The 26426-nt window shown below is 43.8% G+C and overlaps 1 protein-coding gene across 1 annotated transcript in view; it reads left to right on the forward strand.

Annotated features, from left to right (window-relative positions):
* LOC137422500 (phosphatidylinositol 3-kinase regulatory subunit gamma) overlaps positions 1 to 26426 on the forward strand; it is a 304184-nt gene that overhangs the window by 169877 nt on the left and 107881 nt on the right. The window contains 1 exon segment of the mRNA XM_068109241.2: positions 929 to 1112. Within this exon segment, the coding sequence (XP_067965342.2) occupies positions 929 to 1112 (184 nt within the window).

The following is a 26426-nucleotide window of genomic DNA, read 5'->3' on the forward strand; positions in this document are numbered from 1 at the left end:
TACCTTTCCAGGAAGACAATTCCATGCATTAAACTACTCTCTGACTGAAAGACCCTTGCCTTACTACTGGCAAAAATCTTCTTCTTCTTTACTTTGCCCTGGCCCAATCACTGTCTCTTCTGCTCTTCTTTTTTCTACATGGTAATTTTGATCAAATCACCTTATAATCACCTTTCTGATGTATAAAGTCCTGTCTCCTTTAGCCGCCCCTCATAGCTGAGTCCAGCCAGGCCCAGAATCAATTGAGTAGCCCATGGCTGACCCTCGCTATGGCTGCTATGTCCTTCCTCAGATGTGGTAACCGAAACTGTAAACGATATTCTAGATGAGGTCTCACTAAATTCCGAAACAGTGTTAACGCTACCTCTTTATTTGTAATTTATCCCTCTGCGAATACAATGCGTAATGCTCAATAATTGTTGAAATATTGAAAATTGCGTAAATTTGGGGAAAATGGGCACAGATTGTTAAATCTGAGAGGTAGGAAATAATCACAACTATAACTCGACATTTAATCATGTTATAATGCATGAGAACAACTGGGATCACATTTTGGGAACTTTATCATGTGCATTGCTTGGATCTTTATCATGCGTCTGGGCCCCCTCTCATGCACTAGTTTATTTGGGGCCTATTCTGCTCTCAAGTTGTTTGGGGTACTCTCCCACGCACCAGTCTTCTATGAGCCCCCTCCTGTGTCCATGTCGTCTGGGAACCCCTTGTTTGTGCATGTCGTTGGGGGACGTCCCTCGTGTGCATGTTGTAAGGGGACCCCTCTCATGTGCAGGCCATTTTTGGGCCCTCTCCCATGTGCTGGTTGTTTTGGGCACCTCTTCTCCTACCTACTCCTCCCTCCCTCACACATGGTTTTATTCTCCAACCTTTGTGCACTTGGATGTAAAAGCTTGAAGCTCAGCACTGTTTGCAGGTGGCTGTGGTGCGAGTGAGTGCTCGGAGATGGTGCGGCGCCTCATGGAGCCACCCACAGTTATCGCCCAGCACGGACTCGCCCTGCATTGCCTGCTGCGGCACCTCGTCCAAGTCGCCGGTCCGACACCCTCCGTCCTGCGAACCATTGCCGAGCAATTTTCACCGCTTGTCTTCCGCTGCAGGTGCATAACATGGAAATTGGGCACCGGGAGGGAGGGAGTGGGACGTTTCAAAACCTTTCATCTCTAAGAGAAGTGTGAACAATAATTGTTGATGTTTGTGCCCACAAGTAAATTTTTGAAACCATGCCAACCAACTACCAAATGTGCATGTGAGGTCAGACAGTCGGTAATACAATGGCATTGTGTCCTGAAAGCGTCTGCAGAATGGCCTGCATTTGCTTCGGATCTCAATAGTCTGGGTTAAATTCTCGACCACATTATCATTTGTTATACCGGTGCTTGCTGTGGGGCGTCACATCAATGGATGTGCTGTCCTTCAGATGGACATTAATCTGAGGACATGTCTGCAATTGCTCATGAACTTACACAAATCCGTTTATGTAAAGGAAGGAAGGGTGGTAGGCAAGTTGCTTCTACCCTGTCCAAATGCCAAATTGCTGCTCTCACTCGGGTCCAAAGAATATCTGACCACCACCTGCTCCGTTTGCGTGTGCAAACGCCATTGTGGCGCCCCAACAAACTGTTTGGTCGTGGGGCAAATGATAATGATGATGATGATGATAATGCACGGAGACGATTTGTTGTGGAGTTTACATTGTTGTGAATATTTAGATGTTGCAACAGGGAAACCAGTCTTTAAGAGTGGCTGCAGACTACGTCACTTGGGTTTTGATTTGTGTGTTTTAAAAATGATCCCATCTCTCTTTTGATTCAAATGAAAATAGCATCAAGAATGGCGAGCTCAGATGGCCGGGCAAGCTTTAATATCGATGCCACAAATTATAAAAGGAGCCACGCGTGCGAGTTCCACCCATTGGTTGGACAATTTGCTCGACTCCGCCCACAATTTCGACACTACGGCTGCCAATTTAGGAACCCTTTAGAATTACCCTTTAGAATTACCCTTTAGAATTACCCTTTAGAATTACCCTTTAGAATTACCCTTTAGAATTACCCTTTAGAATTACCCTTTAGAATTACCCTTTAGAATTACCCTTTAGAATTACCCTTTAGAATTACCCTTTAGAATTACCCTTTAGAATTACCCTTTAGAATTACCCTTTCGAATTATCCTTTAGAATTACCCTTTAGAATTACCCTTTAGAATTACCCTTTAGAATTACCCTTTAGAATTACCCTTTAGAATTACCCTTTAGAATTACCCTTTGGAATTACCCTTTAGAATTACCCTTTAGAATGACCCTCTAGAATCATCCTTTAGAATTACCCTTCAGAATTACCCTTTAAAATTATCCTTTAGAATTACCCTTTAGAATTATCCTTTAGAATTACCCTTTAGAATTACCCTTTAGAATTATCCTTTAGAATTACCCTTTAGAATTACCCTTTAGAATTACCCTTCAGAATTACCCTTCAGAATTACCCTTTAGAATTACCCTTTAGAATTACCCTTTAGAATTACCCTTTAGAATTACCCTTTAGAATTATCCTTTAGAATTACCCTTTAGAATTACCCTTTGGAATTACCCTTTAGAATTACCCTTTAGAATTACCCTCTAGAATCATCCTTTAGAATTACCCTTCAGAATTACCCTTTAAAATTACCCTTTAAAATTATCCTTTAGAATTATCCTTTAGAATTATCCTTTAGAATTACCCTTTAGCATTACCATTTACAACCCTTTAGCATTACCATTTACAACCCTTTTGTATTACCATTTACAACCCTTTTGTATTACCATTGAAAACCCTTTAGCATTACCATTTACAACCCTTTCGCATTACCATTTACAACCCTTTAGCATTACCATTTAGAACCCTTTAGCATTACTCCTTAGATCCCATTATAATTACCCTTTAGAACCCTTTAGCATTACTCTTTAGAACCCATTATAATTACCTTTTAGAACCCATTATAGTTTCCCTTTGGAACCCTTTACAATTACGCTTTTGAACCCTTTATCATTACTCTTTAGAACCCATTATAATTACCCTCTCGAACCCATTATAGTTTCCCTTTAGAACCCTTTACAATTGCCCTTTTTTTCAAAGCCTTTACAATTGCCCTTTTTTTAGAACCCTTTACAATTGCCCTTTTTTTAGAACCCTTTACAATTGCCCCTTTTTTTAGAACCCTTTACAATTACCCTTTTTTTAGAACCCTTTACAATTGCCCTTTTTTTAGAACCCTTTACAATTGCCCTTTTTTTAGAACCCTTTACAATTGCCCCTTTTTTTAGAACCCTTTACAATTGCCCTTTTTTTAGAACCCTTTACAATTGCCCTTTTTTTAGAACCCTTTACAATTGCCCTTTTTTTAGAACCCTTTACAATTACCCTTTTTTTAGAACCCTTTACAATTGCCCCTTTTTTTAGAACCCTTTACAATTGCCCTTTTTTTAGAACCCTTTACAATTACCCTTTTTTTAGAACCCTTTACAATTGCCCTTTTTTTAGAACCCTTTACAATTGCCCTTTTTTTAGAACCCTTTACAATTGCCCTTTTTTTAGAACCCTTTACAGTTGCCGTTTTTTTAGAACCCTTTACAATTGCCCTTTTTTTAGAACCCTTTACAATTGCCCTTTTTTTAGAACCCTTTACAATTGCCCTTTTTTTAGAACCCTTTACAATCACCCTTTTTTTTAGAACCCTTTACAATTGCCCTTTTTTTAGAACCCTTTATAATTGCCCTTTTTTTAGAACCCTTTACAATTGCCCCTTTTTTTAGAACCCTTTACAATTGCCCTTTTTTTAGAACCCTTTACAATTGCTCTTTTTTTAGAACCCTTTACAATTACCCTTTTTTTAGAACCCTTTATAATTACCCTTTTTTTCGAACCCTTTACAATTACCCTTTTTTCAAACCCTTTACAATTACCCTTTTTTTCGAACCCTTTACAATTACCCTTTTTTTAGAACCCTTTACAATTGCCCTTTTTTTAGAACCCTTTACAATTACCCTTTTTTTCGAACCCTTTACAATTACCCTTTTTTTAGAACCCTTTACAATTGCCCTTTTTTTAGAACCCTTTACAATTACCCTTTTTTTAGAACCCTTTACAATTACCCTTTTTTTAGAACCCTTTACAATTGCCCTTTTTTTAGAACCCTTTACAATTGCCCTTTTTTTCCGAACCCTTTACAATTGCCCTTTTTTTCCGAACCCTTTACAATTACCCATTTTTTAGAACCCTTTACAGTTGCCCTTTTTTTCCGAACCCTTTACAATTACCCATTTTTTAGAACCCTTTACAATTACCCTTTTTTTAGAACCCTTTACAATTACCCTTTTTGTAGAACCCTTTACAATTGCCCTTTTTTTAGAACCCTTTACAATTGCCCTTTTTTTCCGAACCCTTTACAATTGCCCTTTTTTTCCGAACCCTTTACAATTACCCATTTTTTAGAACCCTTTACAATTGCCCTTTTTTTCCGAACCCTTTACAATTACCCATTTTGTAGAACCCTTTACAATTACCCTTTTTTTAGAACCCTTTACAATTGCCCTTTTTTTCGAACCCTTTACAATTACCCTTTTTTTAGAACCCTTCACAATTACCCTTTTTTTAGAACCCTTTACAATTACCCTTTTTTTCGAACCCTTTACAATTACCCTTTTTTAAGAACCCTTTACAATTACCCTTTTTTTAGAACCCTTTACAATTACCCTTTTTTTAGAACCCTTTACAATTGCCCTTTTTTTAGAACCCTTTACAATTACCCTTTTTTTAGAACCCTTTACAATTGCCCTTTTTTCGAACCCTTTACAATTACCCTTTTTTAGAACCCTTTACAATTGCCCTTTTTTTCGAACCCTTTACAATTACCCTTTTTTTTCGAACCCTTTACAATTGCCCTTTTTTTAGAACCCTTTACAATTGCCCTTTTTTTCCGAACCCTTTACAATTGCCCTTTTTTTAGAACCCTTTACAATTGCCCTTTTTTTCGAACCCTTTACAATTACCCTTTTTTTCGAAGCCTTTACAATTACCATTTCGAACCCCTCCACTGCGGGATCGCATCATTGGCTGAGTGTGCGGCTGTGCCACTGATGCGAAGCTGGTTATGGCAGGAATCTGTAATTTGTTCAGGGTACTGACAGCTCGCCTACTGTTCACCATGGGACCTTTAACGTCCACCAATAAATGCTGGCAAATGGAACACCGAAATAACGTCCATCGGAGGGATGGTACACATGTTGATGAATCATCCTGCCTGTGAGAGACTGGGATAACAGTTTATAGCTGGGTCGGGATTCAAACACAGGCTGGACAGCTTAGAGGCAGGTGTGCGTACCTTTAGGCCATCCTGTCAGCCCTACTTACACCAATGCAAGTTGCTGTTATTAAATGTGTAAAAAATAAAAGGCAAGAAGAGTCAATGTTTATTCCTTTTCAGGTAATCTTGTCCTAAATTACAATAGCAATCCTGGATACCATGGAGGTATGCTTTTATTTTTGTAGCACATATGATTGGCATAATTTATTTGCCCCTTGGTGATAAAAGCCCACTTTGGTGCTTTGGCACATGATTATAGGCCTGCATTGACATTTCCTATGGATTTCGATGATAGCATGTTCCAGGACGATGATGCCACCACTCTTCGGGCTCTTATTATGAGACTGACTGACTCGCATCGTCGGGAGTTTGGAGTACTGGTAGTTGCCCTTTCGTTGAGCTGAGATAGTTCTCGAAGTTTTTTGTTGTGCTAACGCACAATCTTTTCTCTCAGATTCTTTCCAAGTATTTTTGGCTTCTTTTAAAGCTTTGTGAGCCATTTTAGCAAAAAATTTTTTTAATCTCGCACCATGATATACTTGAGTGTGCTCTGAACACCGACGTTTCTAGGGGTTTCTACACACTTCTGGGGTGGATTACATCATTTTTAAAAATCCGGTATTCCATGGAAGTGTGTCCAGTACTTGGTAATGCAGAACTAGGTAAAATAACTCTGCAAAGTCTTCATTTGGGCATTCTGTTACAATCAGGACCGATTCCACCACCAATGGAATCAAGGAAATGCATACAGAGTGTATCCCGGTGTCTGTCCATACATACGTCAGTTAACATTTGACAAAAACGTGTCCTCTCCAACTACATGACCGATATGGACCAAATTTGGTGCGATAAATCAGAACATTAAGGTCACATGGGGTTGTGCTCCCCATCTGGATCCACCCCCTATAAGAGGCTGAAAAGGGGGATTTCACCTCAAAATCAGGTAATTTGTTCAAAAATCTTCGTGGAAACCGTGGGGAAATAGCAGTCATTCCCCACTGAGCTGTTTTTAAAAAATCATTTTTGAAAGAAATTTATTGATCAAAACATATCATACTCCATAATCATAAAACAAAGGAATTTATTTATAAAACCAGCTTCCACCAAAGGTTGTGCTATTTTCACCACTTGCACACATATACACTACCGGTCAAAAGTTTTAGAACACCTCAATTTTTCCCTGTTTTTATTGGAATTTACGCAGTTTAATATCTCAATGTACTCTGAAATTAAGCATAGAACAAATAAACAATTGGAGATACAAACAACAACATGTATTTTAAGGCCATTTTCCCTGCTAGAGCGGGGGTTAGCCTTGCGGTCCCCATGACAATCTTCTCCATTTTGCCCTATTTTCTGCATCTCCCCTTGTTAACCCCCTTGCCCGCATTTCTTCTTCCACCATCTTTAGCCAAGTCCTTCTCGGTCTTCCCCGTCCTCTACTTACTTCTACATTCATTTCCATCACTCTTCTCAACCAGTCACTTTCATCCTTCCTCAACACATGACCAAACCATCTCAACCTGTTTCTCTTCACAGCATCAATCACAGGCTCTATTCCCATCATCTTTCACAATTCGTCATTTGTCTTCCTCTGTCTCAACGATACTCCACACATCCACCGAACCATTTGCATTTCCACCCTTTCCAGACTTCGTTGCTGCTCTACGTTCATTACCCATGTCTCGCTCCCATAAATCATAACACTTCTCACACATGCAGCATACACCTTTCCCTTCACCTTCAACGACACTCCCCTCATCATCAGCACGCCACTCAGTTCCCGAAACTTCTTCCATGCACATCTCACTCTAGCAACCGTTGCCGAGTCTGATCACCATTCAGTATGTCTCCGAGGTAGCAAAATGTTTTCACACCTTCCAGCTTCACACCGTCTCCAAGATCCAACTCAACATTTCCTCCATCTGCAGCTCCCTCTGTGCACACCTTACATTTGAATGTAGCTGCCACACTGGTTAATGCCCCTCTCAGACCACTACATTTTTGATGAACCCACTCAGCGCACATTGTACATTGAATGGAGTTCACTCCAACACCCTTCCTGCACACAGCACACGGACACTTCCCAGTTCTTTCCACCTCACCACATGCTTTACCACTTGCCATCACCTTCGTCTTTCCGATATTCACCTTCAGACCTTTTGTCTCCATACATTCCTTCCACTTGTTCATTCTCTTCCTTCAGTCCATCCATACTTTCCACAATCAACACCAGATCATCTGCATACAACAACTCCCATGGTAAATCCTCCTTTACCTTCTGAGACAGCACCTCCATCACAGCTGCAAATAGTAGTGGACTTCGTACCGACCCCTGATGCACTCCCACCTTCACCTCAAACTCACCACTGTTCCAATCCTTCGTCCTTACAGCTGTGCACGCTCTTTTGTACATTGCCATCACTACTCTGATCAACCATTCCTCCACTCCTAACTTCCTCAATGCCCATGTCAATACTTTGCGTGCAACCCTATCGAATGCTTTCGCCAGATCACCAAACCCAAGAAACAACCTCTTCCTCTTCTCCATGTACTTCTCCTGCAAATGCCTTACAATAAAAAGCGCATCTGTCGTTCCTATTCCTGGCATAAATCCAAACTGCATTTCGTCGATGTTCACTTTCTTCCTTATCTTCCTCTCCAACACCCTTTCCAATACCTTCATTCCATGCTCCAATAACTTTATCGCTCGATCCGAGCCACACTCCAGAGGGTCACCTTTCCCCTTGTATAGAGGGACGAGGGTACTCAGTTCCCAATTCACTGGAATGCGGCCTTCTTTCACCACCAGATTACAGATCTCTGTCATTCTCTTCACACCCCAATTTCCTGCTGCCTTCAACATATCTCCCACAACTCCCGTCGGCCCTCCCGCTTTTCCACTCTTCATTGCTTTTATGGCTTCCTCAACTTCCTTCTCAGTTATCTTCTCTGTCGGTCCTAAAACTGGGTTACTCTCGATGTTGCCATCCCATTCATTCTCTGCATTCAACAGCATTTCCATATATCTCTTCCATCTTCCTTTAATTCCATCTGGGTCCACAACGATTTGTCCCACTTCATCCTTCAAGCAACTCACCCCAATCACATCACACCTCTCTTTCGCTATCTGCTTTGCAATCCTGAATACCGCTCTCTGACCCTCTTCCGAATCCAAGCGTTCTCCGAACATTTTCCTACATGCCTCCTGCGCCTTTGATACCTCTTTCTTTGCAGCCTTCTTGGCTGCCTTATAACTTTCATGCTCTGCTTTTTCCGCCCCCGTACCCTTCGCCTAGGACATGCCCGTACTATATATATATCTAAAATTATATCCCCCCCCTCTATTTACATGAAATGGTTTGGTCCAAAGCGAACGGTTGCGAGTACGGTGACAATCCCCCCCCCTCTATTTACATGAAATGGTTTGGTCCAAAGCGAACGGCTTGCGAGTACGGTGTTTTTTATCGGACCCGTGGAATTATAGATAGTAGTTTTAATTAGTTTTAAAACATAGTTTAACGGCAACATAGTTTGCCGACGGGAAATAAATGAATACGCTCTCAAATGTGCCATCCGAGGCAGAGTCTGTTCGCCACGTTCGGCACACGTGATAGCTCGCTGCTCTCTGATTGGTTGAATCGTTTTTTGGACATAGCTCGGTAACTACTTCTGCGATTAATTTAAAACCTTGAAAAGGCACATCCTCGGGTCCCCAGCAATATACCTGGCAAGTTTCAAGTATATCGGACCGGTAGTTGTCGAGAAACAGCGGTCACAGACAAACATACAAACATACAAACATACAAACAAACATACACACAGAGATTAGTGGAATTATAGATCGACCACTCCTTGAACTTCTTCCTCTTCTCGTCAATCCTTTTTCCAACTTCATCATCCCACCACCATGTTTCCGAGTGCCTCGGTGGTCCTTTTGTCCATCCACATACCTCACCAACGGCTCCCAACAGACTATCTTTCATTGACATCCAACCACTTTCAAGCTCAACCACATCATCCTCTACCCTACTCAGCCTCTCTTTTAATGTCTCCCTTACTGTCACCTCTTTCAACTTCCACACCTTCATTCTCGGTTGGTACTTCGCCCGCCGAGCACTCCTCGCACCTTTCACCCTGATGTCACAGACAACCAAGTGGTGCTGAAAAACAGCCTCCTCCCCCGGGATCACCTTTGTGTCCCGGAGGTGCCCCCTATCTCGCCTACGCACCAGCAGGTAGTCAACGGTTGTCGTTGACCCACCTGACGTGTATGTAACAAGCTTATTATCCTCTTTCTGAAACGGAGTATTACAAATCAACAAATCAGCTCCATCAGCAAACTCCAAAATCCTTTCACCTTCTCAATTTCTCACACCGTATCCGTAACCCCCATGAACTCCCTCAAAACCGTCCATACTCCTTCTCACATGTCCATTTAGGTCTCCTCCTACCACAACAACTTCCTCATCTTTCACGTTTTCCATCAGCTTCTCTATCGCACACCAGAACTTGTCCTTCTCTTCATCGCTCCGACCAACCTGCGGAGCATATCCCGAGATGACGTTCACCGAGAGCTTTCCAATCATTTTTTTCACCATCGTCAACCTATCACTCACTCTCGTCACACTCACCACACTGTCTACAAACTCATCAGAAAACAGGACACCAACACCATTCACGCCTTCTGGGCACCCTTGTCACACAAACTTGTATTTCTGTGCCTGCCTACCCTTCACCATTCTCACATCACTTCCCTTCCATCTCGTCTCTTGCACACAACATATGTCCACTTCTTCTGACCAATACTTCCACCACTTCTCCTGATCTCCCTGTCATTGTCCCAACATTCCATGTCCCAAACTTCAGAAACCGATCTCCACGTCGAGCATCAAACGTTTCGTCGTCATAAATGGAGTGATTTCCACCCTTGCTTCGATCGGGTTCCACACCTTGAGTTCTGACGAGAGGGAGTGGGGTCCCCCACGGGGTACTTCGGGCTGTACCCTGCCCATATGTAGTTGTAATTGTCATGTTTCACTTTTTTGAGGCAATGTTTTTCTTGCCGGATGCCCTTCCTGACGCCAACCCTTTTAGTAGCCTCTTACGACACGCATGGATACGGTGTACCTATTCTAAACCGGGGTACACACCGGTAAATAAATAAATAAAATAATAAAATAAATCAAGAAAGTAAATAAAATAAACAATTGGAGATAAAAAAAGAAATCATAGAATCATTTTGTTTAACAAAATTTAATTTAATTTTTTGACTCAGCAAAGTAGCCACCTTTTGCAGATATAACCGCCGAACACACTCGTGGCATTCTTTCTTCAATGGAAATCAAATATTGTTTGGGAAGTTCTTCCCAACACTGTTGCAGAAGTTCTCACAAATGTGTTGCACTTGCAGGTTGCTTTGCTTTCACCCTTCTGTCCAGTTCATCCCAAACCAGCTCTATGGGTTTTAAGTCGGGAGACTGTCCTGGCCATGCCATGATTTGAATCCTACCGTCTTGTTCTTTTCCTCGATGGTAGTTTTGACATAGCCTGGAGGTGTGTTGTGGGTCATTATCTTGCTGTAGAATGAACCCCTGACCAATTAGGGCACTAGGCGTATACCAGAGGGTATTGCATGGCGCTGCAAAATGCTGTGGTGGCCCACTTGGTTCAGCATGCCAGTTACTCTGTGCAAGTCGCCGACTCTGGATGCAGCAAAAGAGCCCCAGACCATCGCGCGTCCTCCTTCATGTTTGACAGTTGGTGTCACACACTGAGGAACCATCCTTTCACCTACTCGACGGTGTACAAAAAACCCTGCGTGATGAACCTAAGATTTCAAATTTTGATTCATCGGTCCAGAAGACCTTCTTCCAGTCTTCAGTAGTCCACTGTCGGTGCTTCATGGCCCAGGCAAGCCTCTTTTTCTTATTTTGCCAACTTAGCAATGGCTTTCTTACTGCCACTCGACCTGTCAAACCTGCAGCTCGAAGTCTTCTCTTCACAGTTGAAACTGAGACTTGCTTACTTAGACCAGTGTTAAGTTGTTCGTGAAGCTGTTGTCCTGTGAGCCGCCTATCACGCAAGCTGTTGACTCTCAGAAACTTGTCTTCTGATTCTGTTGTGGCTTTGGGTCTGCCAGACCTCTTCATGTCAGAGTTTTCTCCAGTTTCCAAGTGCGTTTTGATGGTGGAGGAAAGGGGTCTGAATACTTTCTGAATGCACTGTATATATATGTATGTATATACATATATATATATATATATATATATATATATATATGTGAAGAATCAGCTCTTCGTTTGCCAAAGAAGTCCACAATAGCCTGGAATGGCGCAGCTTTATTAAAGAACCAACTTATACAGATCCGGAGGAGGCCAAGACATCTATAGCAAGAGCCAGTCTCATGCCACGTCAAGCCTTCCTGCCAACGCATTGATTCTCATTCACTTATATACGAATACGATTTATCAGAAAAATCTCCGAGAGAACGAAGCGACTGGCGAGAGTCCCTCCCACCGTTATCATTCGGGGGAGTCAGCCTTTCCTTTATCATTTGGACCAATTGTTTTTCTGGGCTCCGAGAAAACAGAACTGTAACTCACAAAGAGAAGAGTGTATGCTTAGCCAAACAAACCCATATATTTTATGGGTTTGTGTACATGAGTAATCCAAAGCATGTTTATACAGAGTCATGCGTTGCTGAGATTAAAACAAAATATATATGGTTAACGATCATGTCATTCTACTAGCATTACGCTAAAACAAGCGCATGTGGGCGTGGTTTTACGACCAGCCTGGAAAAAAGCACACGTATACAGTTTGTTCAGCATGACCTCATTTTAAGCCTTTCCTCATCCAAAACTAAAACGAAGCAAAAACCCTTTATTTACTTTATGAAAATAGCATTTCTAGACAACATTTAAATCATAACACATTACGCCTAACGTCTATAACTGAACTTTAGGCAATAACAAATCTACTACTTGACATTCCTTCCTCTTGTCTCGTCGAGACAAAGTATCTTAAGAGACAACGTGCCACATTGGGCTTTATTGAAAAATAATTGTGTAATGCGGGTATTGAAAAAATAATTGTGTAATGCGGGTATCTCCCAAGGGCATATCGTGCGCCCAAAGCGCCTCGCCCGTGCATTTGGCGAACGTGTCGTGTGGTGCGTGCTCGGAGCCTGAGGGCTCAAAACATGAAAGTTCATTAACGTTTCGGATCCACAACGAAGACGTCTGGTCCAGATGAGGTTCTGCTCCGCCAGAGGGTGCATCACTTCCCCTGCGGAACTGGCTCCCCCCACCCTTTGCAGACGCAGTCCTTGCAGATCTTCGAAGTTAATCAACGGTCATGCCCATGAGGTCCCTCACGTGTTGCTGTTCTGGGGAATACAAAATGTCGTCAGTATCTTGTGTCTCAATTTCCTGGTCAGGGTACAGAGCGTAAAAATCCGAATCCGAATCACTTGAAGCAAAGAGATCCGCAACATGTGGATCAAAGAGATCCGAAACATTTGGATCAAAGAGATCCGAAACATTTGAAGAAAAGAGAGGGACTTCCTTTATGTCAAAGTCTCCCATGGGCGCCTGGTCGGCTTGCGGGTCTAGGACATCCGCGTCGGGTCCCTCGACCGCCAGACCCAGTGTCGCAATCAGATCCATAGTTGGGTCGGAAGGGGGCGTGCAGCTGTCCGCTTGTAATACATAAGCAGCGTTAGCCAGTACACGCAAGGGGTTTATAGCACAAGTATCACAGTCATCACATACACCGTTACAGGCAGCAGCCAGTTCCCACATGGGATCCACACAAGTATCACAGTTGCCACAAAATTCAATGCAATTTTCTGGAGCGCCGGTCGCAACTGCCTTGTTGAAGGACCCGTTCAGGTCGACGGCCTCTGTGGTCAGAGCCATAGTTGTTGTCGGCGGCTTCTTCACTTTCCATCCTGTAAAATACTTTCTCATACAGAGGAGGACTAGAGATTTCATTAGTGCCCCCCAAATTACTACCCCGATTATCACAGCCAGTGCGGTCAATAACCACTTCACTATGGTGCCCGTCCATCCCTGGAACCAGTCAGTGAGCCAGCTAAATGTATAAGAATTTTCGCGCGCGATCCGATCGATCCAATAGTATGTCATGAGCCGTAGCGGTGTCGTTTGCCACCTTTTCTAGGGCCAAAGCCGATTTGTCTATCCGGAAACTATCCATGACTGTGCCCGCTCCTGGGAAGAAGAAACCAAACACCTTTTCCCATAGACTCCCGTGTAGTTTAGTGGTTCCATCTTCGTTCATGACTGACCTCTTATAACGCCTGTCCAAGGACTTTGGGTCTAGCTCATCCAGTATCTCAACGTCAGGAAGGACTGAACCCAGATAACATGTGCCCCCCCAATTATTTGGTAAATAGGGGTAAGCCTTGTCGCCGCATATAAACATTGTCCCATGGGGTGGGACCAGGTGGGTGGATAAGCACTGGAGTCCCTTTACCACCCCATTAATCCTACTAACCCCCCTAGAGAATGTTATAGCCGTTATGTTGTGGTTGCGTTTATCTTGCAGTACTATTCGTAATGTAATCCCCGAGCTCCCTTGTCCCAGCTTCCCGGGGAGAGTGTAGGCGCATTCTGATTCTCCCATACGCAAGTGGCCGGAACCCTGGAGGCAGACCTTCCCTTTCTGTGGTTTGACCCAGACGGGGGCAGGCCTCTCGGCCACATGGGCAATCATTGACGGGCGATAATTAAATTGTCGATTGCAACTCTTGCCGTTGTCAACCCCTTCTCTTTCCAGCGTGGTGACTAAACATGGGGAATCGATAGGTTGTGAGCAGAGGTCATTGAGGGACAGAGGTAGCACTATCATGTGTATTCCTGTGGTGCCTGCTTGGGGAAAGCGCATGCACGACCAGCAGTGTGTCCTATTTTGAATTGTTGCCACCTCCCTGGCCACTTTCCGATATGTGTTTTCACCCTTCTTTGGGGCCTTATTCTGGGGTTGTGGCGTGAGTATGTATTCGTTGCATCGTATGTAGTTCTTTTCGCCACCGGCCGCGCCAGGGGTCCAGACGCTGCACCGGACTTGCATAGTCATGCCTTTCTCTAGGCGCGTGCGTGTTTGTAGCTTAAAATCAGGGGTTCCCCATTGGTATCCTGGTTGGGCCAAGGTCTTAATGCTAGCTTGCCCGTCTTCCCGGAACTCTCGTTGCTTTTGTAGTACCATGCCAACGCGTCCAGGCCCTGCCGACGGTGCTAGCCAATTTATGTTCACCCAATTTGTGTGCAGGGCTTTCTGTTCGAAACATGGTAGTGATACTCTTTGTCCCCATGTTACGGTGAGGTGTCGGGTTTCGTTTTCGCATTTATTGGAATCGGAGTTTCCCCTAGCTGCTGTCGCCATCAATAGTATTGTACCTATGATTAGGCCCATCCTTACTGTGGTTTCTGTGGTGTAGTGTCTGGTGCTTGTATGGCCAACTTACAGTGCGTGGCGTGGATCCACGAAGTCTTGCCCTCGCAAAAGACTGCCGTTGGTGTAGTCAGCAACACCTGGACTGGTCCCTTCCACCTTGGTTCCAAGGCGTTCTTGCAGGTGAAGTGCTCCACGAACACCTGGTCTTTTTTCCTCTGGTGGAACACCTGGTCCACAAGTCTCCTGGGAGCGCCTGGTCTACAGGTCTCCAATTCATAGATTCAATTCATTCAATTCATAGTTTCATAGAACACCTTTTCTCCAATTTCCTAATCCACTTTTTTTTCAAGTGGATCCAATTTTATCCAATATTCAATTTTTAAATTCAATCCCATTTAATCCAGTCCAATTCAAATTAAATTCAATCCTTCTCTCAGCATCCCATTACCTGTTTCCAACATCAATAAAAATAAAATTATAAAATTAATAAAAAATCAATCATCTCAACTCTCAAATCGAATCAAAAAATAAAAATAAACGAAAATTACTTCAGCGAGAGTTTCAACTAGAATTAACACAAACAAACCACCATTAACCTCCATTAACCTCCCCCTATTATTTATTTATTTTCACGAATAAACAAATAATAGAAATAACCTGGTCTACTTCCAATTTCAATTCTGGTCAGTTCTGGTGTCTGGTCACACACAATGTTTTCCTCACCCACTGTGATTCGCTCACAATAGATTCTCACTGTTATGTCTGAAATTAAGCTACCCTACTGGGTATTCGTGAAGGGGGTCCATCTTTCCCAACCCCTTCCTTCACACCAGCCACTTCACGTTGTCCACCATACTCACTGAATTGTCATCAATTCTGAAATTCGTCTCATGAAAACCCATTCAAGAGTCCGGTGTGACAGACAGCCAAACACATAGACACGCCGAAGACCCCAGGGTACCCATCAAACTAGCTTGTCCCCAGATCAACAACACAGCGAAACATGTGATTTTACTAAAATAATCACTTACTCATAACTAGCTGGATAACTAGCATAACTAGCTCAACACCTGGAACTCATAACTAATACTCATACCACTAATTACTCATAATAACTCATAATTACTTCTGTAATTACTCATGCCAATACTTACTCAAAATAATGTAATATCCCAATCTTCACCCCTTATGCAAATCGAAGCACCCCGGACAACCCACAACCAATATCAACCACTGTAGCCGCCTTCCCCTCCAGGTAGCCACACACAGCCACATACATCTCCCTCCACGTCACACAAGACAACAGCCAACGAGTGTGTCCACCACACAGAAACCTTTGGCAATGCAACAACCGAACTCCCAGACAACCAACAACAAAACCCAATCCATCTCCATGGCTCATCAAGCAGTTCCAACTTAATCCAGCTTCACATACCGATTTCCCCAAAAACTCGTGAAACTTCACCCCCATTTTGGAAAAACCCTGGACTAAACCCTGACACCCTAAATAGCTTCAGACCCATCTCCAATCTACCCTTTCTGTCAAAAGTTTTGGAACGTGCTGTGGCCACTCAACTCAAATATCACCACTCTGCCAATAACCTGTATGAAACATCCCAATCCGGATTCTGCTCCAGCCACAGTACTGAAACTGCTCTCCTCAAAATCACCAGCGACCTTTTCTCTCCTCTGATGCCGGCAACCTCAACATTTTCATCCTCCTCACCTCAACGCCTCTTTTGACATCATCTATCACGCCATCCTCCTCACCCTGTTTAGACCAGCTTGTGCCTATTAAACCCAAATCAGTTCACTCCCAAGCTTCACATGGACCACCTACTACTCTCAAATTATCCACTCTGGCTCCGGAATCCCAAAAGCACTCTTCTCTACAATAAACAAACTAAATAAACAAACTTTACAACGTGAACAAACTCCTCAGCTCCCTGGATACCACCACCTTGCTCCACACACCTGTTGGTGCACACCTGTGCACTCACACCTGGTGCCACCTGCACCCTCCTTCCTTCCTGGACCATTCATCCAAAGCAAAATTGACAGCATCTACAACAGCTTAATCACCACAATTCACTCCCCCTTAAGGTGTCCCCCAAGGTTCCGTTCTTGGCCCCCTCCTCTTCGTCCTGTACCTATCCCCCCTTGGTCACTTAATCCGTCATGCACCATAGCCAATGCACCATGGTCTCCAATTCCACTGCTTCACCGATGACATCCAGCTTTTTCATCTCCACCAAATCGTGCTCCACCACCACCCACTCTATCCTGACAAACTGCCTAACTGAAATAAAATTCTAGCTTCAGATCAGCTTCCTCGAACTTAACTACGCTAAATCTGAATTAATCTTCATTCCCCCCAACATCGATGGTTTCCCAGTATCCACATCCGGAATCTTGGCATCATCATTGACCAAAACCCTCTCCTTTGAAAAATACACTAAACAGATCATAAAGACCTTAAACCTTAATCATAAAAACTGAAAAATGCTTCGCCATGGAATAGTCCACCACTCATGTAAATAATCATAAGAGTTCTGCGAAACATCTCCATCTTTAAAACTTAGCCAACCAAATTTAAACCACATGTTTTCCCCCCAAAAAACAAGTCACATTCTTTGTATATTGCCAACATTGTTCATCGTTTAAGTATCATCCAGACCTAAATTTTTATAAACCATCAACTTGTAGATGCATTTATTTATATCCCATTAACCCAAGAACTCTCAATTGCTTGGTTATATTTTAGTAATGTCATATATCCATATTTCTTTTCCAAAATGTTCCTGATATACACATTAATCCCATCTGTCTTTGTTTCCAGATCAACTCAAATCAGGAAATCAACACAAATCCTTATTACCTCCAATCAATTCAAAATTAAATCAACAATTCAAAACCAGATCGGATCAGCGATCAGAAATCACTTTTCCAATCAACACATTCCAAGCAACAATTCATTCAAAGACCAAGCTTAAAAACACAACTCTCATCTTACTGTGACAAATAAGCAACCAACCTACTTCACACTAAACAAATAACTTTTCATCACCCCTTTCTTCTCCACCGCCTCTTACACTTAAACAGATCATAATTACTCACTCATACACTGTTGCCCATCACCCAGTTGCCCCAGACCCAAACACAGGTTTGAAATCCCAGTAGGTTGTTCTTCAATCCCAACCATCATGTGATCCCAACATCTCTCCATTTATTTCGTTCCTCATGGGGTTGGTGTTTTATGGCCTTTACCTCTTACCCAATCACACTGCACATTATTCCCCGTCCTTGATGGATAATTTTACATCCAGATGGGCACAGCATCCCATTTTTGGCGACCCAGCCCTAAAACAAGCCCCTGGACTCCTTGCAGGCTGGACCAAAACCCCCGGACGAAGTTGCATCCCCAAACCCGTCCATATAAACTCCATTGTTGTCCTGTTCATCTCTCTGTGTTACATTTACATTTTGTGACTCACAGCTCCTGCCTCCATGGAACAATGACGCCTGAGCACTCAATTAGCCCTCCCAGTACCAAAGACTTACAATCAGACCGACAGACAGACAAATAACAGAGGCATGTCGCCAGCCCCAGCACAGGACATCCCCTTTCCGGGCAGGTACAATATAATCCACAGCATCGAAATGCCAATTTCTATCCGGGGCCTCGCAAAGCCAAAATCCATGCATGCGTGCTCCATCATGCAACCCGATCTGTACTCGGTGCGCCCGGCGCCCCCTATAATCAGTGAGTTATAATAACCACAATATCTCTGGCACCCAACTCGTGATACCACAATTTAATCCACGTTACTTGCATCTCTTCATCCTCACAAATGTCCTCCATTTAACGTGACTCAAATCCATCTCAAATCCCCACCGCTCGGCCCGGTTAAATTAAATTCCAAGCGTACTGTATTCTCTGTCCACTAATTATGTACATGATTTTGGTTTTACCCACAATATAATGTCCCGATATTCTCCAGATTTAAGTCCTATATATCCTGTCGTTAAAGCAACACCCTGTAGACTGACTCCGCCTGTCGTTCTTCCAAGGTTAGTGAATTACCTCTGACCTTTCCCTTGCATATCTCGAACAAAGGTCAACTAAACTTTAAAAGGTCAAACTTCGAATTGGGGTAACCAGCGCTTTATTTTTCCGCAAATAATACAAGTCCGGCGTCATTCCCTGCAAGAACCACATCCAGACAGACAAATGACCCTTATTGAGGCTCTACATCGCAAAATGCTAGCTCCTACGAATCCAACAACCGTCACACTTCGTCCAAGGACCTTCCGTACGAGGCGTGCTTCACAATGCCCATCGCACATCCTTCCTCGTTCGCACAACGCTTCATCAACGCACCTCCTCGCGCCCACACCTTGGCACAAGCCACACCACATACCGACAGTTGAAACCTCGACCGTCCTCCTTCCTCGGATCAGCGTTCTGTTGAAAACGTGACATTTCTGCCTACCTCAATCAGAGATCTCTCTGAATCTCATTTATTCGCACTGTATCTCACTTACTGTATGAACAAGACTTTTTGGCTCCGGAAATTAATTACTCTGTCTTGAAATCGTTTAATTTAACCATCCTAAATAAATCCATCCATATAAATCCATCTTAAATAACGTATTCGTCCTGTGACATTGCCTGGCATATATGTCGCAGCCGGCCACTATTCCGACATGGCTCATGACTCATGTCTAATTCTGACAAGAAGATGAAGGATGAAGGACATGACATGAAGAAGAAGATTCTGACAAGATACTGACATGTGAACGTCCGACATCCAGCAAAGTCGAAATGACCCACAATGCATTTGGGCACACACTTCCTCTGAGAGTGGGCGAGTTATCGCCGGCACTCTGAGCAACCTCATCGCACCCGACCCCAAAATGCACTATATGACACCAATTTCAAAGGTGAGCTGCCTCAGCGATACATCCCACACATACAATCCACAATATCTGCCATTGAATGAACTCTTCAATTCAAGTAAAACACACATATTGATTCGAATTCTGCAACCATCTCCAAGAAACCGCTTCATATCAACAGTAGATCGACAAGGGCACTCCGGGTGCTTTCCTGACCCGATTTATATCAATTCGCTTCCCAAACAACTCCCAAACAGATGAAAATCCGGACTCAGTTCAGGACCTCGCCTGTTCTCTCGGATAGACGTTAAAATGGACATTCCCGGCCTGAATTTCCCCCAAGTCGAGCAGATCGCTTACAAAGTTTCACACCGAAACCCTCTGCTTTGCACATGACACACAGACAAACACATTGGCCAGACACACACGTCAATTAACATCCCAATATACATTCATTCCTCATTCATGTTACGTCTCTCATTCAAGGAAAAGGATTTTTTGGGACGGGTTTGGACGGGGGGTGGGTTGAGGTGGAAAGGGGAGGCAGGGCGGGGGGTGTTGGGGTGTTGCCTAGAGCCCCGGGGCTGAGCTCAGGTCTTGGGGGGGGGTTGGGGGCATGGTGGCTACCTCCCCTTTCGCGGGGTCTTGGTCCGGATTATGGACGAGCGGCATTAGCCGCTGATTTGCTTGCTTAACTACCTCCTTAATTGTTTTGTCCTGGCCCATTTCCTGTGAGCTTATTTATTTTCTCTTGTCCACCAGGTCCTGGCCTGCTTCTATCTGGACCTTCTAAGTTCACCACAGCCCATCTTTCCCTGGCATGCAATGGCATACCCCATCTTGTCTCTGGGCTGTTCCTTCCTGGAAAGTTCTCGGCCTGGCTCGACCTCACTTTCCCCCCTTCCCTTTTACCGAACGTTATCTTCACCGATATCCTGCGCAAATCCTTTTACTGGCCATGTTCCTATGGCCTTCTATGTTCCTATGGCTTTCTATCTAAGTTTAGCCACAGCCCTTCGTTCCCTGGCATGCAATGGCATACCCCATCTTGTCTCTGGGCTGTTCCTTCCTGGAAAAATCTTGGCCACCTGGTTTCAGCCTATATGGCTGTCCGACCTCATTTTCCCCTCCTGGTGCTAACTGTAACTTTAAGCTTACTGTTAAGTCCTTACTTGTTTATCCTTACTTGTTTATCCTGGCTTTAACAAAACCACGTCATTCTGAGGCCTAAATGAGCCTTTACTTACAATTCTGTTCGAGTGCAGACAGCGGGGAAGACAAGGAGACTGAACCCGCTCGAAGGAGGAAGGTACGAATTTGGAATAATAGCCCTCTGATATAAAACAACTCCCACCTTTAATCAAATCAACGTGCCGGCGCCGGCCTCAGGTCAGCCTTCCTCCTGTCCATCGGGCTCCGTTTCCCGTCCTCCGCGTCTGTTGACACCCCACTCCTGGTACCATCTGTGAAGAATCAGCTCTTCGTTTGCCAAAGAAGTCCACAATAGCCTGGAATGGCGCAGCTTTATTAAAGAACCAACTTATACAGATCCGGAGGAGGCCAAGACATCTATAGCAAGAGCCAGTCTCATGCCACGTCAAGCCTTCCTGCCAACGCATTGATTCTCATTCACTTATATACGAATACGATTTATCAGAAAAATCTCCGAGAGAACGAAGCGACTGGCGAGAGTCCCTCCCACCGTTATCATTCGGGGGAGTCAGCCTTTCCTTTATCATTTGGACCAATTGTTTTTCTGGGCTCCGAGAAAACAGAACTGTAACTCACAAAGAGAAGAGTGTATGCTTAGCCAAACAAACCCATATATTTTATGGGTTTGTGTACATGAGTAATCCAAAGCATGTTTATACAGAGTCATGCGTTGCTGAGATTAAAACAAAATATATATGGTTAACGATCATGTCATTCTACTAGCATTACGCTAAAACAAGCGCATGTGGGCGTGGTTTTACGACCAGCCTGGAAAAAAGCACACATACAGTTTGTTCAGCATGACCTCATTTTAAGCCTTTCCTCATCCAAAACTAAAACGAAGCAAAAACCCTTTATTTACTTTATGAAAATAGCATTTCTAGACAACATTTAAATCATAACACATTACGCCTAACGTCTATAACTGAACTTTAGGCAATAACAAATCTACTACTTGACATATATATATATATATATATATATATATATATATATATACATATATATATACATACATACATACATACATACATACATACATACATACACACACACACATATATAGTGCATTCAGATAGTATTGAGACCCCTTCACTTTTTTCACATTTTGTTATGTGAAACCTTTTGCTTTGCTGAAATCGTTTAAATTCATTTATCCCTCACCAATCTACACTCAATACCCCATAATGACAAAGAGAAAACAGGATTTTAGAAAGTTTTGCAAATTTATTAAAAAGAAAAACCTGAAATATCACATTGACATAAGTATTCAGACCCTTTGCTATGACACTTGAAATTTAGCTCAGGTGCCAAACATTTCTCCTGATCATCTTTGAGATGTTTGTACACCTTGATTGGAGTCCATCTGTGGTAAATTCAATTGATTGGACATGATTTGGAAAGACACACACCTGTCTATATAAGGTCTCACAGCTGACAATGAATATCAGAGGAAAAACCAAGCCATGAGGTCGAAAGAACTGCCTGCAGAGCTCAGAGACAGGATTGTGTCGAGGCACAGATCTGGGGAAGCCTACAAAAAATTTTCTGCTGCATTGAAGGTTCCCAAGAGCACAGTGGCCTCCATAATTCTTAAATGGAAGAAGTTTGGAACAACCAGGACTCTTCCTAGAGCTGGCCGCCCGGCCAAACTGAGCAATCGGGGGAGAAGGGCCTTGGTAAGAGAGGTGAACAAGAACCCGATGGTCACTCTGGCTGAGCTCCAGAGATCCTGTGTGGAGATGGGAGAAACTTCCAGAAGGACAACCATCACTGCAACACTCCACCGATCTGGGCTTTATGGCAGAGTGGCCAGACGGAAGCCTCTCCTCAGTGAAAGACACATGAAAGCCCGCTTGGATTTTGCAAAAAAAGCACCTAATGGACTCTCAGGTTGTGAGAAACAAGATTCTGTGGTCTGATGAAGCCAAGATTGAACTGTTTGGCTTCCGTCTGGCCACTCTGCCATAAAGCCCAGATCGGTGGAGTGTTGCAGTGATGGTTGTCCTTCTGGAAGTTTCTCCCATCTCCACACAGGATCTCTGGAGCTTAACCAGAGTGACCATCGGGGTCTTGGTCACCTCTATTACCAAGGTTGGACCAAAGTCTCCCCCCACCCCACCCTCCGTTCATGCCCCAGGTGTGGGACTTAAGGTCACAGGGGTCAAATCTGATTTTTTTTTTTTTACTCAATATTTGCTATTGGGTCATTCCCTGTGGAACTTTATGCCATATTTACCTCCGCCACCAAAGGTGGATGGAGTTTATGTTTTCACCCCTGTCTGTCTGTCTGTTTGTCCGTTTGGTTGTCCATTTCTGAACAAAATAACTCAAACAGTTGTGGACAGATTCGGACGAAATTTGGCAGAGATGTAGCGTATGGGACAACGACGAAATGTGTAGATTTTGGTGAAGATCCGGATTCGGATCCGGCTACTAGAATTTTAAAAGTGATTCTTCACCATTGGGAGATTGGGCCAAAAACGATACATAGCAGGATATCTCAAAGATCTATGGACGGATTTGGAGGAAACTTGGTGGACCGGTTGAGTGTCTGACAATGACGCTTCAATTCGATTTTTGTGAAGATCTGAATATGGATTCGGATATGAGAATTATTAAATTTTTTAAGTGAGTCTTCACCATTGGGAGGAAGGGCCAAGAACGATACATAGCAGGATATCTCAAAATGTTCTGGATGGATTTGGGCGAAACTTGTTGGATGGGTTGTGTGTGTGACAAGGAAGAATCTGTTCAATTTTGGTGAAGATCCGCTTCCGGATCGAGATAGTGGAATTTTTTACGTGATTCTTCACCATTGAGTGATATGACCAACCAGGTGGAGGTATGTATGCTCTCTACTGAGTGCCGTTCTAGTTCAAATCTGCTTTAGGTGGGAAGCATGGGGATTTGCATTGGCACACCATCGACTTCGCTCCAGTTGGAATTTTCCTTCATTTTTCAGGTGTTCATGTGAAACGCGAACAGGAATAATCAATAACAACAACAACATGCATTTTAAGGCCATTTTCCCTGCTAGAGCGGGGGTTAGCCTTGCGGTCCCCATGACAATCTTCTCCATTTTGCCCTATTTTCTGCATCTCTCCTTGTTAACCCCCTTGCCCGCATTTCTTTTTCCACCATCTTTAGCCAAGTCTTTCTCAGTCTTCCCCGTCCTCTACTTCCTTCCACATCCATTTCCATCACTCTTCTCAACCAGTCACTTTCATCCTTCCTCAACACATGACCAAACCATCTCAACCTGTTCCTCTTCGCGAACAGGAATAATCGAAGCCATTAATTTATGGATGATAACCCCAGAGGAATATGTATAGCAATGTAATGAGATATGAATATGAACAGCGATGAAGACTTAGAATTGGAATTCCCAGAGGAGTATCCTTCTAATCTGGTTTCAAGCAGCACTGCAAAGGATTCCGATGCTGAGGTTCTGGAAACCAGGCCAGTCAAATAATTAACTTGTTGCAATCTCATGGAAGTTGCTGCAAATTCTGCCAATGAGAAGGCAGTGCCGTATAAAATCCCACAACTATGAAGAAACCCCCCTCCCCCCTCCCCTCCTCCCCCTCCCCCCTCTCCCCCACCTCCCTCTTCTCCACCCCCCTCTTCTCCCCTCCCCCCCCCTCTCCTCCCCTCCCCCCCGTTCTCTTCCCCTCCCCTCCCCCCCCTCTCCCCCTCCTTGTATCAAGCTGTCGTGACATAGATTTATACGATTGGTTTGCAATTTAAGCTTCTAATCCTGAGATACCAGTGCAAAACCCGCATTATTTTTTTTTTTTTTTTTTTTACTTTTCAAAATGGCGATTCTTGACTTAAGTGCACTTGTTCCATTTGTTCTTTAAAACGGACATGCCAGTAATATAGGAAGTTGTAAAATTGCTTCTTCAGCCACACCTTGGTTGCTTCGGTTAGTTCCTTGTCGTTGGCAAATTGGAGGCATGCAGGTGCGACGTCAAATGTCAAAACAGATTAGAGTCGTCGTGGGCCTTCCACCGAGGTGAGGGGTTGGAGGTGCGGTTGCTCCAGATGCTTGAAGTCGCATGCACAACATGGGCCTTGCTGTCCTGAAGGAGTACACTGTTGGTCAACATTTCTCAGTGTTGGTCATTAATGGCTTATGATGGGAATTTTTGCACAAGGCTCTCCTAATATTCACCTGTGATTGTACTTTTGTGATACATGCAGTCAATCAGGAGGGTGGCCTTGCCATCCCAGAAAAATTGAGGCCATGATTGTGATGGCTGAGGACTGGGTGCGAAATTTCTTGTGTGGCCGTGATCCAATTTAATAACAATTTAGTTTCCGGATCCCAGTGGTGAAGGCTCATTTGATCAGCATTTACCGAACGATCACAAAAGTCGTCTGGATCGGCATTGAACAGTTTAAGAAGCTCACGGCCATTGCTGCCGATAGTTGGTGCCCAGGTTTCAGAAGACCCATCGTCCAATGTCGCTGAGGCTTTTGGACATTCCCAAGTGTTCATGGATGTTGGTGGAAATTCCAACATCTGTTTCTGATTTCTTACGACCTTAACACGTTGATCTTCCACGACCAGTGCCTCAACCTTGAGGCAACGGTATGTGGGTCTTTTAGTCGCCTCTTCCGCCCATTCAGACTTTGGTGGCATCTTCAACGGATTCCCATCCATGCTTAAGACGTAGATTGCATTCGGGTATGAAGGATACCAGGAAACATCACAAACGTGGCATGGGGAGGTAGAATGATAGCTAGTAGAGCAGGGTACGAGTCTGTCTGAGGTTTCATTGTATTCAACAGATGAATTGGTACAAAATTGGATTTTGCCAAAAATGAATTCTTGGATTTTTCAACACATTTCTTTGTTCGGATCACTGTGTTGTGATAAGTTCGGACTTGGGAGTCGAGAAGGTCGCCATCATGTGGAGGACGTTTCATTCCTGGAACTGGTTAATTTTAAGTCCGAGGGTGTGTGGGCGGCTGGCGGAGCACATTCCTTGGTACACGAAGGTTTCTTTTTGGCACAGGCATTCCAGTGTACTCCGCTTGTGCCAACAGAGCACAGAGTGCTTGCGTAGGACTAGTTGAACCATTGAGAAATGCAATTGCCTGGGTGCTCTCTGCCCACCTCCTGAATGATTTGCTTGTGAATGTTAACTCGTTTCACAGGAGTCGAGGCCTGAGCTCGGTGCGCGAGCAGCGGGCCGTGCCAGTGTAAACGCTATCGCTCCCAGTCACCTCGAGCTAAAACGAACGGTGCCGTATTATGAATGGTGTGGGGCTAGAGTGCCTCTGACGAATAATATAGTCCAAGTCGATGAATTTTACTTGAAAATAGGGAGGGAGAAGGAAAGGAGAAAGCCAATTTTGGCATTATCGGCTTGCCCTATGACAGATGGTCCTAATTGTTTTCGATCCTTTAACCTCATCTTCCAATGACCGGCCTCTTCTGTTCCGATATGAGGTAACCTTCCACATCGTGAAAGCGATGAGATCATACGCTGGCAAGGTTCCCTTTTATTAACCGCAGCTGGGATGCTCTCAGC

Source organism: Myxine glutinosa, chromosome 1 (genome assembly GCF_964187855.1).
Source record: "Myxine glutinosa chromosome 1, kmMyxGlut1.1, whole genome shotgun sequence".
NCBI lineage: Eukaryota > Metazoa > Chordata > Myxini > Myxiniformes > Myxinidae > Myxine > Myxine glutinosa.